Below are 27,010 nucleotides of genomic sequence, written 5' to 3'. Positions count from 1 at the left end.
GAGATTTGGTGAGAAATCTCCAGGTTTTTTTAAAAGCGACAATCATTTACACTGCTAAACCAGTTTGATTTTGCGGTGTTAATGATTGCCGCTTTAAAAAAACTGGAGATTTCTCACCAAATCTCTCACTATCTGAATCTCTCATCCTATTAAATCTCACATTCTATGTTTCTATAGGGATATACTTAGGAAGCAGTGACACGGTCATGACAAACACTGTACATAAACGGATAAACATGTTTTTATCGCATTCATTTCCTTCGTTTGAGCAAATCAGCATATAAACATTAAATGTAAGTAAACTCTTCATTCCCAAACATGGACTCAGGACGGACTACAAGCTGTACCAGTACTGTGCGCTGTTCAGGTAGGAAAGTCAATACTCATCTCTTTCCTACAGTATAAGTACAACAAATATAGGGTCCGATTCAGGATCGCTCAGTGCAATCCTCAGCCCCTATGGTCGGGGTTTGCGCATGTGCATTTCTGGGCATGTGCAAAACCTGGCAGCAAACGGCTTCTGCAAGTTACACACTCGCCGGGCCGTTCACTGCGGGGTGGGAGGGCCAGTGGCGGGCAGGGGTTTAATCCCCATTAAAATGCTGGGTGTTCCCCTGGGGGGGCCACCCCCTCTTTGGCGAACTCTGACGGAAATAAAAAATGTAAATTTTGACTGACTTTTATTTCCATAGGGGTGAGAAATCATTCGATGGTCGGCAACCATCGAATGATTTCTTTCTGCTTCAGCCGCATGCGAGGAGATGTGTTCTCGGACACAACCCTTTGCGTGTTACCAAGGGGGATTCAGCTGCAGGGGGGCGAGCATTCGGCTGTGTGGCGGGCATCATTAAGCCGCGTTCGGCTGTGTGGCGGGCATCATTAAGCCGCGTTTGGCTGTGTGGCGGGCATCATTAAGCCGCGTTTGGCTGTGTGGCGGGCATCATTAAGCCGCGTTCGGCTGTGTGGCGGGCATCATTAAGCCGCGTTTGGCTGTGTGGCGGGCATCATTAAGCCGCGTTTGGCTGTGTGGCGGGCATCATTAAGCCGCGTTTGGCTATGTGGCGGGTGTCATTACGCCGCGGTCAGCTGTGTGGCGGGTGTCATTAAGCCGCGTTCAGCTGTGTGGCGGGTGTCATTAAGCCGCGGTCAGCTGTGTGGCGGGTGTTATTAAGCCGCGTTCAGCTGTGTGGCGGGTGTCATTAAGCCGCGGTCAGCTGTGTGGCGGGTGTCATTAAGCCGCGTTCAGCTGTGTGGCGGGTGTCATTAAGCCGCGTTCAGCTGTGTGGCGGGTGTCATTAAGCCGCGTTCAGCTGTGTGGCGGGTGTCATTAAGCCGCGTTCAGCTGTGTGGCGGGTGTCATTAAGCCGCGTTCAGCTGTGTGGCGGGTGTCATTAAGCCGCAGTCAGCTGTGTGGCGGGTGTCATTAAGCCGCGTTCAGCTGTGTGGCGGGTGTCATTAAGCCGCAGTCAGCTGTATGGCAGGTGTCATTAAGCCGCGTTCGGCTGTGCGGCGGGCAGGTTAGCTGCTTACCGTCGACCATCATGCAGGTTAGTGAGCGGTATTAATTCCGTCCCACAGGGTAGTAGCTATTACCCAGATGGGTGATCTGGTGCCTGTTGTATCCACAGTGAAGGTGTTACATAAATGAATAACCCCCATATCCCAGTGACCGTTAGTAGCGCAGTGGTCAGTACTGCAGACTGTGCCTATCTGTGATTATCTGATCTGCTATTATCAGTAATGTAAATTGTTTAAAGTATCTCTAGCTGATATTTATAATAAAAAATAATAATAATTATAATAAACTAGGTGATTCATCGCGCCCTACGGGCGCTCTTCACACCGTCGTAAGGGGCTGCGCCCCCTTAATTTGTGAACACTTGTATATGAGAAATATGGTTTGAATTGTATGAAAGATGCCTGTATTGCAACTTGAGTTATAGGTGAAATGTGTTAAATAGAGAGCATATGATGTGGAAGGGGGTGTGCATTGTTTTGTTTAATTAAAAAGCGGTTACAGAGTAAGATGTACATTGATAGTGTGGATGGTACAGTGACATTTGTGGGTGTGGGGGGGGGCTGTGTGTGCATGTTGTTTAGGTGTGTGTGTGTGCAATAGTATAGTAGGGTGTTTCTGAGTCAGCGGCTCCCCACTGGCGGAGGTCACGACACACTAAAATAGGAGGCTGGGTAGTGATAGGGGTGTGTGGGCATAAGGGGGACTAAAGAGGAGGGTGGGAGATACTGTGCAGCATCTGCCAGTGGGTGAGGGTCCAGCGTGGCAGCACAGGAGTACAGGATGGTGGCCCTCAGTCAGTGTCTCCTCCTACTGGGTGGGAGTTCGGGTGCATGAGAGCAGGAGGCTGGGCTATGAGGCATGATAGGGGCATGTGGGCAAAACAGCATCAGCGACTCCCCAGTGGTGGAAGTTACGGTTCAGGAGAGCAGGAAGTTGGGTAGTGATAGGGGTGTGTGAGTATACGGGGGACTAAAGAGGGGCTTAGGGGTGCCGTGAATTGCGGGGGGTGCCGTGAATCAAGGGAGGGAGGGGGCGCAGGTGTGCGCGAATCGCGGGAGAGGTCGGGGGTCCGCAAAGCGTGGGAGGGGGCGTGAATTGCGCGAGGGGGGGTTGTGAATCGCGGGAGGGGGGGCACGGGGCGTGATGAATCACCTAGTTGGTTATATATTCTTGTAGAAGGATGGTAGGATGTTGCTGTCATTCAGAATGCATTTACATAAACAGTAATAGTAGCAGTAAAAGATCTGACTTAAAACACCTACAGTAAAACAGAACAGGTGTTATATATTATACAAAGAATTGGTTGATGATTTTTAAGTTTAACGTTGTCACTGGAAAAAAATTGCTACAAGAAAAAATCAACATAGAAAGTTCAACACATGTAAATGTTGACATAAGTGTGGCACTTCATTGGTGTCCATGTCGACACATGAGAATGAATATGAAAACATTCAAAAAAAGAAAAATAAATCTTCAAAAACTCATGTCAACCTTTTTCATTGTCGACCATAGCCGTGCCAGTGTTTTGCATGTGCCATTTAATCCTGGGGTTGCCGTGAATCGCGCGCGGGGGTGGGGGGGGAGGGAGGAGGTGAGGGGTGTCCGCAAATCACGGGAGGAGGGGTCGTGGGTGGATGCCGCGAATCGTGGGAGGGGGGCGCGGGGGGTTGCAGTGAATCACGGGAGGGTGGGTCGCGGGGGGTTGCCGCAATGACAGGAGGGGAGGTCAGGGGTGGGGAATCGCGATAGGGGGGGTCGTGGGGGGCACCGTGAACCGCGGGAGGGGGGGGCCCGGGGAGTTGGCGCGAATCGTGGGAGGGGGGTCGCGGGGTGCCGCAAATCGCAGGAGGGGGGTGTGTCACGGGGTGGGGCCGCGAATCGCGGGAGTCACCGGGGGTGCCGCGAATTGCGGGGGGTGTGCTGTAAATCGCGGGAGGGGGGTCGCGGGGGGGTGCCGCGAATCGCCACAAGAAAAAATCAACACAGAAAGGTCAACACATGTAAATGTTGACATAAGTGTGGCACTTCATTGGTGTCCATGTCGACACATGAGAATAAATATGAAAACATTGAAAAAGTGAAAAATAAATCTTGTCAACCTCTTTCATTGTCGACCATAGCCATGTCAGTGTTTTGCATGTGCCATTTAATCGTGGGGTTGCCGTGAATGGGGGGGGGAGGGAGGGAGGTGCATACCTCCCAACATGACCCTCTCCAGGAGGGACACATTGCTCTGTTTCTGGACTTTCCTCTAAATTTATGGATTACCATCACCTGTGCTTAAACACCTTTCTTATCAATTACCCTGTTTAAAATGACAGGTGATGTCAATCATAAATTAAGATGGAAGTCCACAAACAGAGCATTCTGTCCCTCCTGGAGAGGGTCATGTTGGGAGGTATGGAGGTGTGGGGCGCTCACCTGGTGTGTCTGGTGAGTAGCTGTGTCTTTGCTGGGTAACATGGGGAGGCAGAGGGTGTCTGGCACTGTGCATACCTCCCAACATGACCCATGCCAGGAGGGACACAATGCTCTGCCGCTGGACTTTCTTCCTAATGTATGATTACCTCCATCTGTGTTGAACAGGTTAATTGATAGGAAAGGTGCTTCAACACAGGTGATGGCAATCATACATTAAAAGGAAAGTGCAGGAGCAGAGCAATGTGTCCCTCCTATGACTGTAGGCTCACTGGGCTGGTTCTCTGTCATGTGAGTCAGAGGCTCCACACAGCGTTACAGCTTCAGACACACTTTGAGTGACAGATGTAGCCAAATATATAAGAGATACCCGCAATCCTACAATGAGCATACGGGATGCGGTCATTTGGTCTACAGCATGATGGTCGACAGTCATTAGGGCAACACCATTAAGTCGACATGGGAAACGGTCGACATAGGAAACGGTCAACATGGTTCTAGGTCGAAAGGTCATTAGTTCGACAGTTATAGGTGGACAGTCAAAAGGTAGACATGGGGTTTTTCACTGTTTTTATGAATAAAATAGTGTGCCCGAAGCATTGCGAGCGCAGCAAGCGATGCAAGGGGATGAGGTGCACTTTAAACTGTGTCCATGTCGACTGTGTTGACATTCGGGTAAAAAAAAAACAGGTAAAAACCCCATGTCGACCTTTTAACTGTCGACCTAGACACTTTCAAACTAAAGACCTGTCAAACTAATGACCTTTTGACTTAAAACCATGTTGACCTTTTCCCATGTTGACCTAAACCCATGTCGACCTTTCCACATGTCAACCTAATGGTGTCGACCCAATGACTGTCGACCATCATGCTGTAGACCAAATGATCCCAACCCGGGCATACACAGTTATATCAAATTGGGCATGCAAAAGGAACAGATGTCCGTAAAATCTCTTCATTAGTAATGTTTTATTTGCCTAAATAACTTGTGTCATGTTTTGTACTTGGATATTGTATATTTCATATTCTATACTGTATCATGCTGAATGTAGAAACCTTGGTCATCTGGATAGTTTGTCATTTAGATATTTTCAGTTAGGCAATAAATGCATCACATGGACCCTTCTTTCCATTCCATCCATAGATACCAATACATTATGGGGGTTATTCTAGTCCATTCTTTCTGACAAAATCCATCTTAGATGGACAAAACCATGTGCACTGCAGGTGGGGCAGATGTTACTTGTGCAGAGAGAATTAGATTTGGGTGGGGTTTTTCTTCAAAGTGAGATCTATATTGCAGTGTAAAAATAAAGCAGCCAGTATTTACCCTGCACAGAAACAAAATAACTCACCCAAATCTAATTCTCTCTGCACATGTTACATCTGCCCCCCTGCAGTGCACATGGTTTTGTCCATCTAAGAAGGATTTTGTCAGAAAAAATGAACTAGAATAAACCCCTATAACCAGAAAGTACACATACAATGGTGAACAATGACATAGACACCATTTGAATTTTTGAACGTAAATGTTAAAATAATCGAATTAATGTGTTTAGATTTTTTCACTGATATAAGCAAGAATCTTATCGACAGAAATGATATCTTCAGTTTTTGTTTCTAATGTAAAACAAGACATTCTCTATAACCTTTATAGAACTGGAACTCAAAATATAATGACAGAACCAAGTGCTTGTGAATCACTGTAACAAGCCTAGCATTGGCGCAGCTTACTGATGACACTTACATGGATGCTGAGTTTTAGGGGGTTATTTTGGTAGATTCTCAAGACTGCAAATTCACAGCCTTGTGAGTCCACCAAACCCCACCCAGCAAATATCCGGCTCGCAGTGTGTGTCCCCACGCACAAGCTGCAAATGGATGTTTAACATAAACATCCATTCGCATGCTGCGGGGAACACCCACATCTTTCGATGGTCGCCGATCATCGAAAGATGCGGAAGTGACTTTCAAGTCACTTACATATGAGTGTGCGCTTGGATGGAAATGGGTGGGCAGCTGACATCCGGTGATGTCAGCCAAGCCCCCCCCCCCCCCCCGCCCCATGTGGGGTCAACCGACAGGGCCCAGGGTAGTGGCAGAAGAGCAGGGTCCGTGGTAACTGGGCGGCTGCTGATTGGCTGAGCACTCAGCCAATCAGCAAGCGCTCACTCATTTGAATAAGATATTTTCTATTCTCCCACCGCTCGCTGCCTGACGCTACCCCGGACCCTGCTACCAGTCCCCGCCTGCAGCTCCCCGGGTTACAATTGACAAATCACATCCAATTTATCACATGTAAAAAAAATAGCACATCAAGTGTCAGTTCCTTGTGCTCAGCGGAAGTTGGGGCCGACTTGTCCTTAGTCGGCATAATGTATAGGGGCCTAAAGAGTCATGACCAAGCATAATAAAACACACCCCTGTTATGAAGAATAGTCCCTGACATGCCCACTCCACTACCCTTAATGACCAGAGCAGGCCAATGCTGCAGTTCGGGTGCACCACCAGCGATAACTCGGGACCCATTCCTGACATGCACAGTCCACTCGCCATTGGAGTATTATGCGAACCATTAGATTTGTGTACTACTGTGATTCAGACCCATTGATCCAACAGGAGACCCATCATCCTGACAGCAGGTAATGAGACAGACATTCGCTTATGACATACCTGATTAAGTTTAGGCTTGAGGTATAATTTATGAGCTGCTTTATGGTCTATGTCACATGTGTATAGATGTCATAATTACCTGTACCTGTGATAAACACACATAGGTGGAAATTTACTAAGAATACGAAAATTTGTATTCTTAATAAGAATGCATATGACTGGCATCGCCATCCTATGGCATTAACGAATTCATATTCTGGAGGAAAATTTACTAATCAGTCGTATTTGACTGATTCGTATTTACCGATGGCATATGGCTTCGTATTTTTGCCAATGCAAATTCGTATTTTAAATACAAATTCGTATTTCTAAATACAAACCTGTATTTTAAAATAATAATTCGTATTGGCTTCAGTGTGTAAAAAAAAGAAAAAGAATAAATAAATAATAATTAAAAAAATGTCGTGATGCCCCCCCCCCCCCCCCCAGAACGTCTGTAACCAGTCAACCAATCAAGTAGGGTTCCAATGATTTTTTAAAACCAGCACCAGGCCCAAGGGCCAGTCCTGGTTCCCAAAATACGGGGACAACCAGCCAGCAGGGTAATGCCACAGCCAGGAGGAGACTTTTTAAACAAGTCCCCCCAGCCAAAGCATTCACCCCCTGACCGGTGGGGGCACAAACAGTACCGTGCTTAGGGCCCCATAAGGTCTATATCTGGCCCTGAGTCACAGCATATCAAACCATCCAAGCTTGCTGGAACTTGTAATATAACAGATTGTATTGCTGATATATGACTGTAGCATCATCATTGTATTTTCTCATTTCAGCCAGTGGATGTTGTTGTTCTTACAGAAGAAAGCCTGCATGGATTACCTATGGGCTGATCATGTTACTGTACGCACTGATCCTGGCTCTGTTCACGACGGTCTTCTATGGATGTAAGATTTGTTTTTCATATTACTATTTTTAGTCTCGGATTTTCTTATGTGTATCTCAGTGAGTTGAGACAGGGGGTAAAACAGCAGAATCCCAAATAATATGTGTTTGTAATGATTTTTTACCAGTAAAGGGCGATATCATACTGAGGACTTTTAAAATCTGAATCTTGGATTTTGGATTTCTTGAAAATGGATAAAAACATAATTCTGTAATCTGTGTGCTTTACATTGGAAACTATAGCAGAGAAAGCACTGGGTGATATACACTCAGTTATCGGTCTCGATATATAAGGGAAGCAATATATTAATCGATAACTGGGCATTCTTTCCTTTCTTACAGACGCTGCATCCAGTACATCTCAGCCAGTCAGTATGGAAGAACTTGACGTCATTAACCAAACAGGTAACTCAAAGGCTAATTGGCTAATTGCACCGGATGCCGGATGACTGGCCAATGGCCGGGATCCTGACTGTTTCACTGCCTGACCGTCAGGATCCTGACCAGCAGGGGTTATTCTCCCAGGGGGGGGCCACGATCCCCATAGAGAGAGTAAAGAACTTGTGGCAAGTGCAGCGAGCCACTGAGCCGGCAGCATAGCGAGAGCAGGGAGCCTGCAAGGGGCTTTTTTGTGCTCGCCCCTCTGTTGGAGTACCAGTGAAGAGATGGTATATTGCCCGTCAGCATCCGTCAGCCAGTCGTACCACACCCATTGCACCACATACTATATAGGATCATTTGTTGTAGATTTATTATACAGTGGTAGTAAGTTAATTTTAATGTTTTCAGCAGGATGATTGTGTTCAAGTCATCCTGGGGATGTATCTTATCTAATAAGCTAAGGCTCGGACCTTGCTCTTTTGCCCAGGTTTTTTCAATTTAAAAAGTTAGAGGCCGACATTGGGCCTTATTTTGGTTCATTCTTTCTGACAAAATCCTTCTTAGATGGACAAAACCATGTGCACTGCAGGGGGGGCAGATGTAACATGTGCAGAGAGAATTAGATTTGGGTGAGTAATTTTGTTTCTGTGCAGGGAAAATACTGACTGCTTTATTTTTACACTGCAATATAGATCTCACCTTGAAGTAAAACCCCACCCAAATCTAATTCTCTGCACAAGTTACATCTGCCCCACCTGCAGTGCACATGGTTTTGCCCATCTAAGAAGGATTTTGTCAGAAAGAATTAACCAAAATAAGGCCCATTGTGAGGCTGATGCAGATTATATAATGTGTGTTTTCCATTTGAGATGAGAGATGAGATGAGATGAGATTCACTTTATTATCATTACCCCATGATAGGGCAACAAAATTAAGTTTTAACATCTTCCGTATCAGTGTATGGCGGCGACAAACTTAATCACAGTACATAAAAACAATAATACAATCAACACACTCACTACATAGAATTTAAAGCTATAACTGCTGTAGGAAAAAAACTATTCCTCAGTCTGCTTGTCCTATTTTTAAAACACCTGAAACGCCTACCAGAAGGCAAAAGTGTGAATAGACCCTGCGCTGGGTGAGTCAGATCCTTTATAATATTATTTGCACGGCGCTTACAGCGTTTCCGCTGAATAGCTTCCACCGCTGGGAGCGAGGTCCCTACAATCCACTGGGCCGTTTTAACAACCCTCTGAAGCATCTTTCGGTCTGCGACTGTGCAATTTCCATACCATACTGTAACACAGTTGGTTAGAATACTCTCTATGGCACATCGATAAAAGTTCACCAGAATACTTGATGACAACTGATGTCTTTTTAACACCCTTAAGAAGAAAAGGCATTTGTGGGCCTTCTTCACTAAACTCTTTGTATTCGTTGACCAAGAGAGGTCCTCCGAAATTAGTGTGCCTAGAAATTTAAAACACGAAACCCTTTCAACCTCCATCCCATCTATCTGAATAGGGACAACCTGTTTCCTTTTCTCCCTTCTAAAATCAACAATAATCTCTTTTGTTTTGCTGATATTAAGTAACAAGTTGTTATCACAGCACCAAGCAGCAAGAGATTGTATCTCTTCTCTGTAAGCTGTTTCATCATTCTCGCTGATGAGACCTACCAGTGTCGTATCATCAGCGAACTTAATGATAGTGTTTGTTGGATGAACCGGCTTACAATCAGAGGTAAAAACAGAATATAAAAATGGACTTAACACACAGCCCTGCGGTACCCCTGTATTTAGTGTAATAGTGGCCGAACTATTGGTTCCTGATCTGACCACTTGCGGTCTGTCAGACAGAAAATCCATAATCCAGTTACACATAAAACCATTAATTCCTAGTTCAGATAGTTTGATAACCAACTTCGCCGGAATCACCGTATTGAACGCGGAACTAAAGTCCACAAACAATAGTCTAGCATATGTGTTGTATTTATCCAAATGAGACAGCACTGAATGCAATAACAAGGAGATAGCATCCTCCGTGCTCCTGTTCTTACGATATGCAAACTGGTAAGGATCCAACAGAGGAGAAAGACTATCCTTCAAGTGTACCAGCACCAGCCGCTCAAAGCATTTCATGATAATCGGCGTAAGTGCTACAGGACGATAGTCGTTTAAACCTTTTGGGCTAGCAATCTTGGGTAACGGAATAATGGCCGTGCTCTTAAAACATGCCGGAACCATTGCCCTGGATAAAGACAGGTTAAATAAATCTCTAAAAAACCCTGCCAATTGCACCGCACATGCCCCAAGAACACGCCCCGGAATACCATCCGGTCCAGCCGACTTGCCAGCATCAATCCGACCCAGTGCAGCACAGACCTCCTCTGATGACAATACAAGAGGCTGACCACTTAACGGCAATTTGGTCACCCTCTCACAGTTATCTCTATCAAAACGCGCATAGAAATAATTCAGCTCGTCCAGAAAAGAGACATCTGAGGCCACTAAGTTAGAGACTTTCGACCTATAATCACTCACGACCTGAATACCCTGCCACATGCGCCGGGAGTCTGATTTTAAAAAATGCTCCTCGATTTTCAACTTATAACAATGCTTCGCTTTTACTATCCCCTTCCTCAAATTCGCCCTAGAAATGTTATAGGCTAGTGCATCCCCCTTTCTAAAGGCGATGTTACGAGCCTCTAACAGAAGCCGGACCTCCCCAGTCATCCAGGGTTTCTGATTGGGGTACACAATAATCTGTTTCCAGGTCGTAACCTCCTCAATGTTTAAATTGATAAAGTCCAGCACTGTAGCAGCATAGATGTCAATATCCGTATGAAGATCACCGACAGCCTGTGGCACAAATGTATTCCAGTCAGTATGCCCAAACCTCTTCTGCAGCTCAGCCTCCGCCCCGCTTGGCCAAACTTTAATGTCCCTCACTACCGGCTTCACTCGCTTAATAAGTGGAGAATACTTAGGGGTGAGAAATAAGGATAGATGGTCAGATTGACCCAGATGAGGAAGGGCCACTGCAGAATAGGCTCCAGCAATATTTGTATAAACATGGTCCAGTGTGTTATCCCCCCTAGTTTTACAAGTAACATGTTGATGGAATTTTGGTAACACGGTTTTTAAATTCGTATGGTTAAAGTCCCCGGCAATTATAAAAGCCGCCTCCGGATGAGTAGTCTGCTGTTTGCTAATAGCCATGTGCAGCTCTTTCAAAGCCATTTTAGCCGCTGCGTCCGGAGGGACATATACTGCTGTAATTACAACAGAAGTAAACTCCCGTGGTAGATAAAAAGGTCTGCACTTAACCATAAGAAATTCAAGGTCAGCCGAGCAATGCTGTTTCACAATCACAGAATCTGTGCACCAAGATTTATTTATATAAATACACAGTCCACCTCCCCTGGATTTTCCAGAGTCACTGAATATTCTGTCTGCCCGCAGCAAATACCGGTCATCCAACTCAATGCTACTGTCTGAAATATCCTCATTTAGCCAGGTCTCAGTAAAGATTGTCACATTACAGTGCATAGCTTTTTTACTATGTCTGATACTAAGTCGCAGTTCATCCATTTTATTGAAAAGTGATCTTACATTTGCCAGGAAGATGCTGGGTAAAGGAAGCCGGGTGCCTGCTTGTTTCAGCTTCTCCCGCAGTCCTCCACGCTTTCCTCTCCTCTGTTTCCTGTCCCTGCGCCGCCTCCTCACTCCTCTTCCCGGCCAGACAGCGCGCACTTCCTCCTGCGCCCCTGAGACCTCCGGGAGCCGCAGCACACCAGCGCCAGCCTCCATATCCCAGCTACTCCATTCAGCCGCACAGCGCCGCCCAATCTCCGCCAGGTCCCCCGGAGTATACACGATGCCGGCAGATCCCCGCTCCACAAACAGCCCGCAAACAAGTAAGTACGCTGCCACAACACTGAAAGTCCGGAGACATAGGGCCTCGCGATCTGCTCGCGCCGCCATCTTGGTATGAGGTTTTGCACATGTTCTAGAAAGAAACCTGTATGTAAGGCATTTGGATGATAGATCAACAATGTATTGGTCAACAGTCAATAGTTTAACACCATACTGTATGTTCGACATGCATAAGGACAACATTTGAAAGGTCAGCAGAAAGAAGGTCGGGTACTTGTTTCCTAGCACGGCCACAATCTTATGGATCGTGTACCTTTAAGTTAAGGTACACGATCCATACGATGGACCCAGGGCCGGTGCTAGGGTGTCCGGCGCCCTCCTGCAAACCATACATTTTACACCCTTTCACATTGCCATTGCAACAAGTTGCAGCCTGATTGTGAGAGTGTATGCAACATGCGATCCTATGGAGGATCTCGGGTGCATGTACAAGTATGCATAGACAATCTCAGTGCTGTGTCCGCAAAATGTTGCAGGCACTAAAGGTGCCCATGCACACTGCGAGAATCGCATACGTTATGGGCTAGATCGCATCACACGGCATGCGTGCAATGTGTGTGCAATGCGATCCGAAAGCAGTACAAAAAGTATGTGCAGCACTGAGGGGGAAAGGAGGAGATAGAGGGGGCGGAGTGTTGAGGACTGGCAATGGCACTGGCACAGCACACTGAGAAGAGGGAAGGAAGGGGAGGCGGCGCTGCTGCCTGTTCGTCATTTGACTGACAGCTGACAGGCGCAGGGAGCAATGGGTAGGGGGTGGATCTGGACATGACATGTCATCCAGGCATTCACAGACAGCGCTATATCCCTCAGCGCAAGTGTCCTTGAGGAAGAGGGGGCAGGTCGCAGGAGGAGGACAGTGTGCGCGGTGCAGGGAGCTGCTCAGCCTCTCCATACTGCCGCCCGCTGTCAGACAGGCGCTGCGGGCGGCGTGCAGGAGGCAGTGACAGTGAGGGCTGAGGCAGCTTTAGCAGAGCAGGGAGGGAGACAGCGCCTTTTCAGCATGGCGCCTCCCTGCATTGCAGGAGCTGCTGAGTGGGTAGCGCCGGCCCTGGATGGACCCGATTTCCTTTGAAATCAGGTCCATTTTGCCGGCTAGGAGACAATATCCGGGGCATCGCGTCGGTCGGGACCATTAACATTGGTCCCGACGCGACCGACGCGATGCCCCCGATATTTCCATAGGCTTCAATGTTAAAAAATATTTTAACATTGAAATCGTGTCGGGAAAGGTAAAATATCGGGGGCATCGCGTCGGTCGGGACCATTAACATAGGTCCCGACGCGATGCCCCCGATTTTTCCATAGGCTTCAATGTTAAAAGATTTTTTAACATTGAAATCGTGAAAAAATGTGAAAAATGTGAAATGGGCCAATATGACCCATTTCACATTATAGATGTCCCCGTCGTCACCCCACGATAGACGCCAACCCGAAGCGTGGCGAGCGCAGCGAGCCCGCGAGGGGCGGCGGTGCGCGTCCTCCGACCTTTTCATTCCCCTACTATCCACGTCGGCGTGGAGTTGAGAATAGAATAGTGTGGCGAGCGCAGCGAGCCACCGAGCCCGAAGCGTGGATAGTAGGGGAATGAAAAGGTCGGAGGACGCGCACCGCCGCCCCTCGCGGGCTCGCTGCGCTCGCCACGCTTCGGGATGGCGTCTATCGTGGGGTGGGGTGTACGCCGTGAAATTTGGGGGGGTTGGGAATATTTTACATTGAATCCAATGTAAAATCGGGTCCCAGGGACCCGATTTACATTTCATTCAATAAAAAAATCGGGTCGAAAATCGGTCGGTCGCGTCCATCGCATCGCATGCGACCAAATCGCATGCGATGCGATCGACCCGATTTTTTCGACACGACCACCCCGATGTAAATCGGGGTGGCCGTGCTAGGAAACAAGTACCGAAGGTCGTTCAGTGCTTAAGGTCAACAGGTACAAATGGTTGACAAGTTTTAAAGGTCGACAAAACAGTGGTCAACACACAAATCGCTGACACAATGTTTGTGGGTTTTCATGATATACTATCGCTGTGGACATCTATTGGGAATATTAGCCTTTTGCAAGCAAGAAGAGCCACCTTGCAAGTGAGTGATCCCAAGAGGGCAGACCTGCACTGATGGTGGTCATGAACCACTGTCACATGCTTCTTGAGAAGGGTTACATGCTAATTGCCATTGGTTTCTTTCTCGTTGCCAGGAGTTATATGCTCATTGCCAGAGGTTTCTTGCTCGTTGCCAGTGGTTACATGCTTCTTGAGAGGGATTACATGCTCATTGCCATGGGTTTCTTGTTTGTTGCCAGGGGTTATATGCTCATTGAAAGGGGTTTCTTGTTCATTTCCAGGGGTTGCATGCTTCTTGAGAGAGGTAACATGCTTGTTGCCAGGGATTTCTTACTCATTGCCAGTGGTTACATGCTCATTACCTGGGGTTTCTTGCTCGTTGCCAGGGGTTTCTTGCTCATTGCCAGGGATTTCTTGCTCGTTGCCAGTGTCTACATGCTTCTTGAGAGGGATTACATCCTCATTGCCAGGGGTTTCTTTCTGGTTGCCAGGGGTTATATGCTCATTTCCAGGGGTTACATGCTCCTGAAGAGGGGTTACATGCTGGTTGCCAGGGGTTACATGCTGGTTGCCAGAGGTTTCTTGTTTGTTGTCATGGGGATAAATGTTCACAATGCACAAGCGCTTCTGGAATCCAGGGCTTCCAGGTAGCAATGTACACACTGCGCTCCCCTGACACTGACGCTAGAAGTCTAACAGGACCTTTAGCATATGTCTATAACAAGGCAGTAGCCATTTTTTGAGGGCCGTTTTATCAGATAACAGGTGGACAGCCAGACCACATGGGATGTGCAGAGACCCTGCACCCGTGCGGTGCCGGCTCCACCTCACCAATGCTTGGACTGCGGAGCAACAGTTACTCCACTGGGTCAAATAACATGGAGGAGATTTGGCCTACAAAACACAAAAACTTGTGTATACCATTTTTGTAACTATCAACCATTGTCATGTCGGTCTTTTCATCCATCCAACCTTTTGTACCTGTTAAGCTAATGTATGTCGACCTATTGACTGTCTACCTAGACATTGTTGATCTAGTATACCATAATATGCAAGTATGGGCGTTACAGGGCTCTATGCATATCAGTTGTAGCTACATTTGTAACTGTGATTTAATAGGGCGTTATCAAGTTCTGTAATTAAGGACTTATTGGTGGAAAAGGTCGGAAGGGTAAACATGCCTGGTGAAAAAAAAGGTCTTTCTGCTCTGCTCATATGAGAGTGCAGTGGGGTCTTTAGGTTCAGTTTGAGTCATTAGTGGTGGAGCGGTGGCCGCGGACAGAAAGGCACCTCCAGGCCCCATTGTGGCCACACCCCCTGCACCTGTATCATGCGTTATTAATTTCCCAGAATGGACAGGAGGCTCCTGAAAACTAGAGTAAAGTGAGCAAGTCTCCCAGACCGCAGGCACTCCCACTCACCCCTACTTACAGATGAACCTTCCCCGAGGTACAGATGCGATTCAGACAGAATTCCATCTTTGTAGACCCATCTCTGCTAATTGATGTCAGTAATGAGGGCATTGCATAGACGGGCAACCATGATGCGATTGTGTCTCCATGCTTCAGGACCTCCCCTTCTCTAGTCCCATGCTCCCCTTTAGCCTCAACTAGACCCGGAAGGACCAGCTGTAAAGATGGAGAGTGTGACCTGTGTAGTTCCACCACCAATAGAACTACGTAAATTTGGACAATCCCATTCAATGTGAGGGGTAACATTTTAAAGATACAATATATTTATACACAAGTTGCTGTGTTTATGTTAATAATGCTTAAGTATTATTTTCTTTTCTCCTGCAGTCAGTGAACTTACTTCATGGGTGACGCAACTGAAAGAATCTACAAAGAGTAAGAGAATGAATGTAATTTAATATTTGGAAATTGTGATGTGAACTTTGCAAATGCAAATGTTCTCCCTCCATTAAAACTATTTTGCTTATTCATTTATGTACTCTGTAATTGGGAGCTGCAGATCTTTTGTGGCACCATATAAATAATAATAATAAATACTAATAGTTACCATATATACTCAAGTATAAGCCTACTTTTTCAGAACATTTTTTATGCTGAAAAGGCCCCCTCGGCTTATAATCGAGTGATGGTCCCACTTGGGTCAATACAGTTTCCCATTTTTGTTGTTGTAAAATTAGGTGTCTCGGCTTATATTCGGGTCGACTTATACTCGAGTATATACGGTATCTGTTTGTTTGTTTTTTATCTGGAATATTGTATGAAGTGCTCAGGAGGCTGTGCAATCTGCTTTGTTTCTCCCCTGCCCAGCAAACTCACTCACCCAAAGTTACAGGTTTTAGAATGGCTTTATGGTCCTTGCTTTGTGAACTGGGGCACAGTCATGTGTTGGAATAGAGTTGTCCCCAAACTATTGCCACAAGGATGGAAGCATAGCATTGCCCAAAATGTCTTGAGGTGGGTTGCACTAACATCTGCCGCCCCTTACCGCTGTCCTCCGCATCGATAGTAATCGATGATATAAGAGCTACCCTTTTGTAAATGCATGCAGTGCATCCTGGGAGATGATGTCATGCTGAGGGGACTTACTTCCTGGTTAGTCTCATGTTACTTTCACTTAGAGTCTGCCTCATGCTGAAAGACCTGCTGCCTGTGTGCTCGTGATTCTGTTACTATACACATCTAAACCTTTTTTTGAAGCAGACAGCTGGGGGTAATTGGGTCCGAAGTGGCTCCCCCCCCCCCTCCTCCTGCACAGCTGATGCAGGGCTCCGCCTCCTCCTCCCTGCACCCGGAAGGGGAAGTATGGGGCTAGGGAGAATTCAGTCACTGGTCCGGACAGCACAGCAGGAAGCTGCCCGGACACAGGTGAGGGGGGAGTGGTGGGGGTCCATACGGGGTGGCGGGGTTCTGTGTGGGGTGACGGGGGATATGGTAAGAAGCCCATAAGCAAGAGCTGGGGTTATCCCCCTCAGCGGATTTTCCTGCATAACAAAATGTGGTAGAAACCCAGATAACGTGTTTTTACCACATTTCTGTGGGTGCTGTGGGTACAGCTGTCCTGGAAGGAGAAAAAAGGGAAGGGGTGGAGACCGCGCTAAAACTAAAACATGCAACAGGTATATATGATGGTATATAAAAAAATGTATTAATACACATTAAAATATTATTAAAAAATTAAGGATAGCATATCCTAAAAAAACATATAGATACCACAAGCGTGATGTAGAAGAGGTATAGTCACCCACAATATATTGCACAGTCCCGAGTCCGTTCCTAGAATGCCTTTATAGGTTTCCCGATTTGTAAGCCTTTAGGAGAATATTTATCTCCAGTCCAGGGAGCTCCTTGCTGTTGTATAGGTGCTCTACCTGGAGTATGTGGAAAGCCGGGGAGCGTCCGCTGTTTGGGAGGTGCTCTACCTGGAATAAGGTCGCTGAGGACCCGGCTCCCCAGCTTTCCACATACTCCAGGTAGAGCACCTATACAACAGCAAGGAGCTCCCTGGACTGGAGATAAATATTCTCCTAAAGGCTTACAAATCGGGAAACCTATAAAGGCATTCTAGGAACGGACTCGGGACTGTGCAATATATTGTGGGTGACTATACCTCTTCTACATCACGCTTGTGGTATCTATATGTTTTTTTAGGATATGCTATCCTTAATTTTTTAATAATATTTTAATGTGTATTAATAATTTTTTTTATATACCATCATATATACCTGTTGCATGTTTTAGTTTTAGCGCGGTCTCCACCCCTTCCTTTTTTTCTGCTATATTGTTTGGGACTGACACCCCAATTTGGAGACCGCTGCTTAGGCTCAACAACTCCTCCCAGGCGCACTCTTGGGTCGCATTTGTGACCTACATCCTCTCAGCTGTCCTGGAAGGGCCTGGGTAGCTTATTTTGCCCATCACAACCCCCCACAACTGCTTCCGCTGTGCTGCCTGCTTCTTCAATGCAGGACGCCGGTGACCAATTAAAATGCTGCACCCGCTTTTGAGCCAATCCGAGCCAATCAGAGCTTGTTTACAGTTAGCCATTCAGAGCGGCTGCCGGTACATGAGCTCTGATTGGCACACCAGCTGATGCTGCATTATAATTGGCCGCCGGTGTCCTGCATTGAAGAAGCTTGTGCTTTGGGACCTGCAGCAGGAGTCAGGCAGTAAGTGAAGGGGGAGGGGGGGATTCCTGGCTGAGTTCCTAAACACTTCAGCTTTCTAATAATATCACTTACAATGGCTTTTTTGACAATTACCTAGCTCCCCACAGGTGATGGCAATCATACATTACCAGGGAAGTCCAGGAACAGAGCATTTTCTCCCTGAAGGAGAGGGTCAGGTAGGCAACCATGTTCTATACACCTGTGGCAACAGGTCTAATTGAAACACCTGAATTCAATACTTAACAGATGTGACCAAATAGTTTTGTCCATATAGTGTATGGTCAAACATATTTACTTTACATGCATGCTACTGTTTCAGAAAAGTCCTGCGATCCTGGTTGGCTGCAGTTTGATGGCAGCTGCTATTACCTCTATTTTACTAAGTCTGATTGGCACAAAGCCAGGAGTGAGTGTAAGAAAAAGGGAAGTGACCTGGCTGTAATCACCTGTGAGAGGGAACAGGTAAGATATCATCTCACTTTTGATCAGGGAATTTCAAACTCGGTCCTCAGGACCACATACAGTTCTCCAGGGCACCCGGCAGGTGCACTCATTACTCATTGACACATTTTAAAAGATCCACAGTTGGAGCTAATTATTTCACTTGTAATTCTGTGAGGAGACCTGCAAACCATGCACTCTGTGGGGTGGCCTGAGGACCGAGTTTGAGAACCTGTGTTTTAGATGGTAATATATGAAAAATGTTTGGAAAGATGATCTGTTTCCTGGATAAAATAAATCAGGATGCAGAAATTCACCATGTCCCACATTGTCGACCTGTGATTGTTAATTATATCCTTTTCATATTGCAAATGCTGGGTCACTGACATCATCCAGGGGAGCGTGTTAGGCAGGGGTGGGGGAGGAGGCAGCATTTAGGTGACACTGCTGCCTCCTCCACAGAAGCGAGCGGGCCCCAATTCACTCGACCCGAGTTACCCGTTCACACTGCCTAGCAACCCGTATCCGACCCAGGAATAACTTCTTTTATCCCGTGTCAGATTACCAGGTTGATGGACCCGTGACATTCAAAATGGCCCTTTCACATTGCACGCCGGCCCGGCAACAACTCATCCGGGGTTATTTGTGCGGTGTTTTATTTGTGAACCACAGTGAGTTACAATGGATATATTTGTCCACTGTATAATTGGATGGCACAGCATTTATGGGCTGGTGATCTCATTGACCTGCCTGTCAGTGTACAGTAAGAGACATTTCACGCTTTGCCTGCCCACTGATTATCCACTTATGATCAAAAGGGCTTTTGCTCTATGTGGCCAAGCAGACTACCTAATCTATCAATCAGTGGTTACGTAGAATGTATAGGTGGCTGTGTCAAGCCAAGATGGGCGTTCAGGGACAAGGGTGCCAGCTTTTAATTGTGCCTCTCTGGTAGAAGCCACACTAGAGCCATCCATCCCAACCAATCCAGGGGTACCACATGCCACACCCTAATCTGGGCTACGATTAACCAGCAAGGAGCCACATGATGCTGGCTCCTTACCTTACATGATAATGGCTACTTACTTTAATATATCCAAAGTAAGAGCTACCTACCTTGGAGCAACCCCAAAATTCCCAATGTGGCATATAAGGACCTGCAAAAATATTTAGATATGGCTAAGGTCGACAGGTCAGAAGGTCAACACAAGCATTACGTCAACAATGGGACAGTGGAAAGGTTGACATGGGGTTTTCACGGTTTTTTTTTTTAACTGACTTGTGCCGACAGGTGGTATTTTATACCGTACCATCTACTAGGGTGAGTGAGAATGTAATAGTGTGCCGAGCACAGCAAGTCACCATGCCCGAAGCATGGCGAGTTCAGCAAACCATTTGAGGCAACACAGTACACTGATACGTTAAAATTAGGGAAAAAGAAATGTTCTGACCTTGCCATTGTCGACCTAATGCTTGTTTCGACCTTGCAACCCTGTCGACCTAAGCCCTCTCAACCTTCATACAGTTGACCCTTTGACCCATACCTGACTATGCAGACTGACTGTCGCAGTAGCAACGCTGGTGCCATGTTTCTCTATATACTTGATTGCAGCTCAGGACTACATGCCTCAAAATAGTAAGGACATGCCGGCATTTTTGCCCTCAAGCCCAAATGATCAAATGATCCCTCCATGTCAATCCCTCTGCATATATACGGAACCGCTGAGAGGTTTGCCGGGCCCCTGTAAAATTTTGGGGGCCACCTCCAGTGATTAGGCCACGCCCACCAAATGTTTAGAGGTGGTTTAAAAAAACACTCTAAAGCCGAGGGGGGAGGGGTTTATTGTCCCTCCCTTCAGCAGCAGCAACACACACCTACAGCGTGTGCTGTGCTGACAGCAGGCTCAGCATGAGCTCTCACGCTGTCAGCACAGCACATGCTGTAGAAGTGTGTGCTGCTGCAGCAGCAGCCTGGGAGGAATGGAGGGGGAAGGGAGAGTTAGACCAGGTCCCCCGTCGGGCCCCTCCAGCAATCCCTGGTTTGGGTAATTAGTACCCGCTCCCCACCCCCTCTCGGCAGCCCTGTGTATATTTATTTAATTACAGTTTCTTATATAGCGCAGCATATTCCGTTGCACTTTACAATTATATAGTCTGTGTACAAGCTCAATCACAAAGGTTCCTAGGCATGTGCACAATACCATTGTGGCATATGCGCAATCTGCTGATAATTACTCTGTTCAAAAACATCACATTGCTTATGAGCTTGAATCAGGCCCTATGTTCAAAGATCCAAGTATGCAACTGAGACAGAAGATACACGAGAAGTTCTTTAAACTGAATTTTCAATTGAATTGTGAAATTGTATTTAGGAAGTCTCACAATGTAATTATATAAGGCGTAACCTAATTGATGCCCATTTCTCTCTAAGATTTTCCTTACCACTAAGTCTGACGCCAGCGCTTCCAAACTTTTTTGGATTGGACTTCATGATTCCACCAAGGAAGGTGCCTATGAATGGGTGGATGGAACAAACTACGAAGCGTCTTACAAGTAAGTTTCTAGAAAACTTAAACACTGATAGTTTATTTGAATAAAGAAATAATGCGTTCTCTGTCACTTCAAAGCAAAGCAATCAACAAGGCAAGTGGGCAGGAGAATACCTAAAGACAGGGTTGCCTACTGGACCCTCTCCTTCAGGGAGAAAATGCTCTGTTCCTGGTAATGTATGATTGCCATCACCTGTGGGTGGTGAAACACCTTTCTTATCAATTTCCTGGCTCCCCACAGGTGATGGAAATCATACATTACCAGGGAAGTCCAGGAACAGAGCATTTTCTCCCTGGAGAGGGTCAGGTAGGCAATCCTGCCTAAAGATATTATATTTCATTTAAAAATGCTAAATAGGATCCTTTGTTTTTTGGAAGGAACAAACAGTTTACCTAGAAAGCAGGGGCATAGCTGTAGTGGGTGCAGGGAGTACCATTGCAATGGGGCCCCGAGGATTAGAGAGCCAATGTCTGGGTCCTAACCTCAATTTCACCAGGTCATAAAGTTGTCTACCAGGTTCCCAGAATTGCCCGCTAAGTACTGTGGGAACTGTTGTATGTGAACTTGGGTACTACTATATGGCAGAGCATTAACTAGGACATTACTATAGGTCTGGGGTAGCCAACTCCAGTCCTCGAGAGCTACCACAGTTAATGTTTTCCAGATCTCCTCACAGAATCACAAGTGAAGTAATTAGCTCCACCTGTGAATCTTTTCAAATGTGTCAGTGAGTAATGAGTGCACCTGTGCAGCAGCTAGGTGGTCTGGAAATGTGAACTGTTGGTAGCTCTCGAGGACTGGAGTTGGCAACCACTGCTATAGGTCATACAATGAACAGGGGCAATACTATGGGGAATAAAAAACAACTAGGGCATGCTATGAATTTTTGATGGCATATCTTTGTACCCAACCCCTGATAAGTCAGCCTCCTTCCACTACAAATATCTTCTCTCTTTGGGCCTGATGTACTAAGCATTGAAAAGTGATAGACGGAAAGTGACAAATGACCAAAATTACCAACTGCTGTGGACAGAGGTGCCCCACCTAGAGCCCTGCACCCCTTCTAGTAAGGCAAGGGTGGCCAAACCGGTCCTCGAGATCTACCAACGGTCCATGTTTTCCAGATCACCTAGCTGGTGCACAGCTGTAGTCAATACTAACGGTCACATTTTCAAACCTGCTGCATTTATTCCTACTCTAGATCCACAGGTTGCCTGGAAAACATGCACCGTTGGTAGATCTTGAGGACAGGTTTGGCCACCCCTGTAGTAAGGTATATAACCAAATCTTCTGTGTCACATAAACAGCTTCTAATAATATACTATTTTCCCCAGAGAATGCACTTATATTGGTAACTGAAATGAATGTAAATAAATGTGCCCTGTAGTTATTATGGTGTCTATGTAGTAAGCCAGAGGCCGGTTTCACACACTCCGGCTCCTGCCGGACGGTGAAATCCCGCACGGCCAGGGAGCCGTGCCGCACACATTAGTTGTGAATGGACACTATTGTTGGTATTGTTGACTGGTTTTTGTTATCGTCTTGCTGAATACCCTCCACGTGTTGGAGGGTATGAAGTCAGGGGAAAACACCAGACAGCTCCCTCCCCGACTTCACGCAGTCACATGAGAGAAACCCCTATTTGCCCTCTGATGACCTGTTTGCCCCAAATGGAGTCTGTGTCTGATTTCTGACGGCTGAGGTCTCTTGGTGATTGGCTGGAGCACTGCAGTGATTGGACACAGACAGATGCATCCCAAAAATATTTTGTTTTGCTGAATCTAATACCAATTTAGTTCCCTGCACCCTCCTCATAGAATTAGAGCACACCATACCTGAACTTACCATACCCTCCTGCCACCTATGATCATATAATACAACCTTTGCTTCCTGTTATCGGTGCATGTTTGCCATCCAATTTATTTAAGTACCTTTCAATGTACTGTGCCTACCCCACCATTCTCTCCCCATTCATCATTCCCCTCCCTTACTTTACTACAATCCTATATGCCATGCTCAAATTCTGCTTCTAGACCCAGCTCATAAAATGGATTCTATGCTCTTATGTGGGGTACACACCAGGACGACCCGCTCACGATGCACATTGTGAGCGGGTCGTCAGTGTTTCTTCAGACCCGCTCACGATGATGCGGGGGGGCACGACCCGCTCACGATGTGCACCATGAGCGGGTCCGATCCAATGGCGACCTGCACCCGGCAGTATGGTCGTTATTCAGATCCTACCTGCAGCAGGTAGGATCTGAATAACGACCCACCGACCCACGGGACAGTGCATCGGATCGGTATCGGTCCACACCAGGACAGAAAAGGGCCCAATCACCACACAATCTCCATCCGATTGGTCGGAATTGAATCTAGATTGAGGGGATCGGGCCCTAGTCATCCTGGTGTATACCAGGCATTACTGTGCCTGCCTACTTATTTCTCTCTCCCTTACTCTCCCCCCCCTTTTCACCAATGCTTTTCCCAGTTTGCTCCCCATTCACATCCCAGCCCACCCTTGTATAGGACCCTTCCAACCTCCCCTTCCATTGCTCTGTTTTCTCTGTATCCCATAGAATTCCAGTGTCTGTAATATCTATCTATCGGAGGCCCTGTCTAATTTCTCAGTCCCCGGGGCCCCACAATTTCTGATCACAGCCCTAATTGTACAAGCTGGGACTATGTACACAACCCCTGATAAGTCAAGCCTCCTTCCACTACAAATATCTTCCCTCTTTGGGCCTGATGTACTAAGCTTTGAAAAGTAATAGATGGAAAGTGATAAATGACCAACCACCTTGCCGACAACTGTCACTTTTCAAACACATCTTGTAGCTTGAGAGTTGGGAGCTGATTGGATGGTATTTTATCAAGCTCCACTTTAATCCTTTCAAAGCTTAGTATATCTCCTAAATAAGGCCCTTTTGCAACTTGAACCAATAGTCAAACAAACTCGTCTATCTTCCTAGTTACATGTCTGAGGCATGAAACACAATGCCTCATACCTAAATAATAAATGTACTTTCTAGTGAATTTGTGTCCTATTATTCTGAATACTGGTTCGATCCACATTATTGCTGATTTCACCATGCATAGCTGACCGATGCAAAGTAAAAGATGAATTTCTTTATGGCTTTACTCTTTTTACTCTCATCCAGGTTCTGGAGGCAAGGAGAGCCGAACGATCACTTTGGGGTTGAAGACTGCGTCCACATGTGGATTGCTGGGGAGTGGAATGATGCACCTTGCAATAATAAAGAAAGATATGCAATTTGTGAGAAGAAGCTCTGAGCTGGTTTCCTACAGGAGAATTATATTACAGCCATCACATTGGAGCTAATTGATTGTATATGTCTCAATAGTATTTTAAATGAATTAGTTTTCGACCTTTGTACCCATTTCCCCTGCTTTACGTTTACCCTAATACCCTACGTGATTTGAATCTGTTATAGTAACAACTATCTAGTGTGTACGTTCTCAGTGTTCCCATTCACTTTACTAACAAGTAGTTATAGCGCAGTGATGCTTTTCAAGTCTTCAAGAGAAGAAAAAAGTGGAGAAGTTGCCTATAGCAACCCATGAGATTCTAGCTATTATTTATACAAGCATAGCAGGGGAGGGTCCAGAAAAAAAAAATACATGGGGGTCACCATGATTAGGGGGAGCTGTACTTAGTGTCCACAAAGGAACATTCCATTTATGGGCCTGATTCAGACTCAATTGTCACAAAAGTACAACAGGCAGTGATAGTCTGCAGTGAAGCTGCCCAGCAGATTGCAAGGAGGCTCCTCACGCCAGGTCCCTCCCTGTGATGTGCACGCTAAAGTGCGAGCACTTTGCTCCACAGCGAAGAGCTCAGACTTGATTAAAAGCCACTTGGCGCGCAGCCTAGCAGCAGGGGCAGGCCAGCCATGTTTGGGTCGCAGTTCCCCAGAACAGACTGGAGACGTCTGTGTTTTCTGTCCCGCTCCCAGAAAACGCTGTGTCCTGTCCTGCAACACCGCGTCATTGCCCCGTCGCCACCTCCATTGCATCTGCAATTTTCAGAGATCTCTGTCTGGGTCTGAATTAGACCCACTGCCCCACCCGTGGGCAGAATTGTCCAACAGTGGGTTGGGGTGTACAGTTGGGAGCCCTTATCTCCCTGTCATGCGTCTATATGCCATGAGAGAGGGGAAAAGAGTGCTGGCCATATACCTTAGTGATGCAATGCAAGACCATGCCCCTAGCCTTGTCCACAAATGTCAGGCATGCTCCAAAGGACTGGCAAAGGTTTGTAAGGGTAGGTGTTATTAAGTAGAAGTATGTAAATTTAAAGTCGATTAAAGGCCACCTAGGACTCCAGTTGCTTTTTGGGTTTTGCCAACAAGAACTAGATTTAGATTCATTTTCTGCACCCAACTGAGGGGTAAATTTACTACAACTTACAAAAAAAAATTGGTGATGTTGCACACAGCAACCAATCAGATTGTTTCTCTATTGCATCCTAGAAAATGATAGACAGAATCTGACTGGTACACGCACACAGCTTTTAAAGGATAATTATATCCCTAAATGCTCTATGTCAGGGGTGGCCAACTCCAGTCCTCGAGAGCTACCAACAGTTAATGTTTTCCAGATCTAATCACAGAATCACAAGTGAAGTAATTAGCTCCACCTGTGGATCTTTTAAAATGTGTCAGTTAGTAATGAGTGCACCTGTGCTCCTGCGAGGTGAGCTGGAAAACGTGAACTGTTGAAGCTCTTGAGGACTGGAGTTGGCTACCCCTGCTCTATGTGAACCTGTAGTATTGCTATATTGCATAAATATCACGCTTTATAATTCCTACTAGTTTTCAGTAAGCCTTTTCTCAACCTGTGAATGCATTTGTTTGTTGTATCACTTGTGTATCACTTTATTCAATTAAAGGTTTAAACAGGATACTTGTGTCTCTTCTGTATCAATATAAGTTTATTTTCAACCAAAAGGATATGATATCACTTGTACAGTTCTGTAGGAGGAGGAAAAGGTTTTTTTGTTCACTATAAACAAGATGTTTAATACACACATATAATAAGTGGTCATCAACACATATACTGTAAGGTGAACTTTACTTCCACATCGCCAATCATCGATTGATGTGGGTGTTACCCCGCAGGCTGCAAATGGATGTTTATTTAAAACATCCATTTGCAGTCAGTGTGTGCGAACACACGCTGTGAATGGGTTGCAGCCAGGTCACCATTCTCAAGGCGAGGTTTGGTGGACAGGTAAGGCTGCGAATCAACCAGAAAACATTCCTGTGTGAGAACACACAAAGATTAGTTGCCAGGCACACACGTCCTACAACACTGGAATAGGTGAAATATTTTTGCAGCTGCCTGAAATCGGGACAGCTAAAAACGGTCCGGACTCTGAAACTTTGGAACGGACTGGCTTCCTGCTGAAGGCTGTGCTGTTGTGGAGCCTTGTATGTCACATGTCAAATGGTGCAAAAAGTTGTGTAGCTCCCTACAACAGGGTTGCCTACCTGGCCCTCTCCTTCAGAGAGAAAATGCTCTGTTCCTGTGCTCCCCTGGTAATGTATGATTGCCAGCACCTGTGGTGAAACACCTTTCTTATCAATTACCTAGCTCCCCACAGGTAATGGCAGTCATACATTAGCAGGGAAGTCCAGGAGCAGAGCATGTTCTCCCTGAAGGAGAGGGTCAGGTAGGCAACCTTGCCCTACAGCCACTTTTACCACTGGGAAGCTCTCTGTGCTGGTCACCGTGTATGTGGCGGCTTTCACACAGTAATGCAGTGAGATATGCTCCGGACTGGTCCACATAATCCTCCTGAAATTTCAGATTAGGTTCGCTGAGTTAAGGTGTCTCAAAGCAGTGTATGGCCACCCGATACCCCCCCGGGCGGCAGGGACACATGCGATCCATCACAATTTGTTGTGATGGATCACGTGTCCCTTCTCCCTGCCCGGCTCGCCACCAGAAGGGAGGTCCCAGGTTGGGTGGTCGGATGGCCA

The 27,010-nt window shown here is 46.4% G+C and overlaps 1 protein-coding gene across 1 annotated transcript; it reads left to right on the top strand.

Moving 5' to 3' along the window:
• Positions 1-238: 238 nt before the first annotated feature.
• LOC146075628 (hepatic lectin-like) lies at positions 239-25,929 on the top strand. Its single transcript, XM_083185045.1, has 7 exons — positions 239-367; positions 7,381-7,491; positions 7,832-7,894; positions 15,676-15,723; positions 18,334-18,476; positions 20,887-21,008; positions 24,167-25,929. The coding sequence occupies exons 1-7, from the start codon at positions 319-321 to the stop codon at positions 24,297-24,299; spliced, it is 669 nt and encodes a 222-aa protein (XP_083041171.1). The 5' UTR covers positions 239-318; the 3' UTR covers positions 24,300-25,929.
• Positions 25,930-27,010: the final 1,081 nt, after the last annotated feature.

Source organism: Crinia signifera, chromosome 4 (assembly GCF_055691185.1).
Source record: "Crinia signifera chromosome 4, ASM5569118v1, whole genome shotgun sequence".
NCBI classification, from domain to species: Eukaryota; Metazoa; Chordata; class Amphibia; order Anura; family Myobatrachidae; genus Crinia; species Crinia signifera.
The sequence above is the reverse complement of the archived record's forward strand: the minus strand, read 5'-3'. Positions and strand labels throughout refer to the sequence as shown.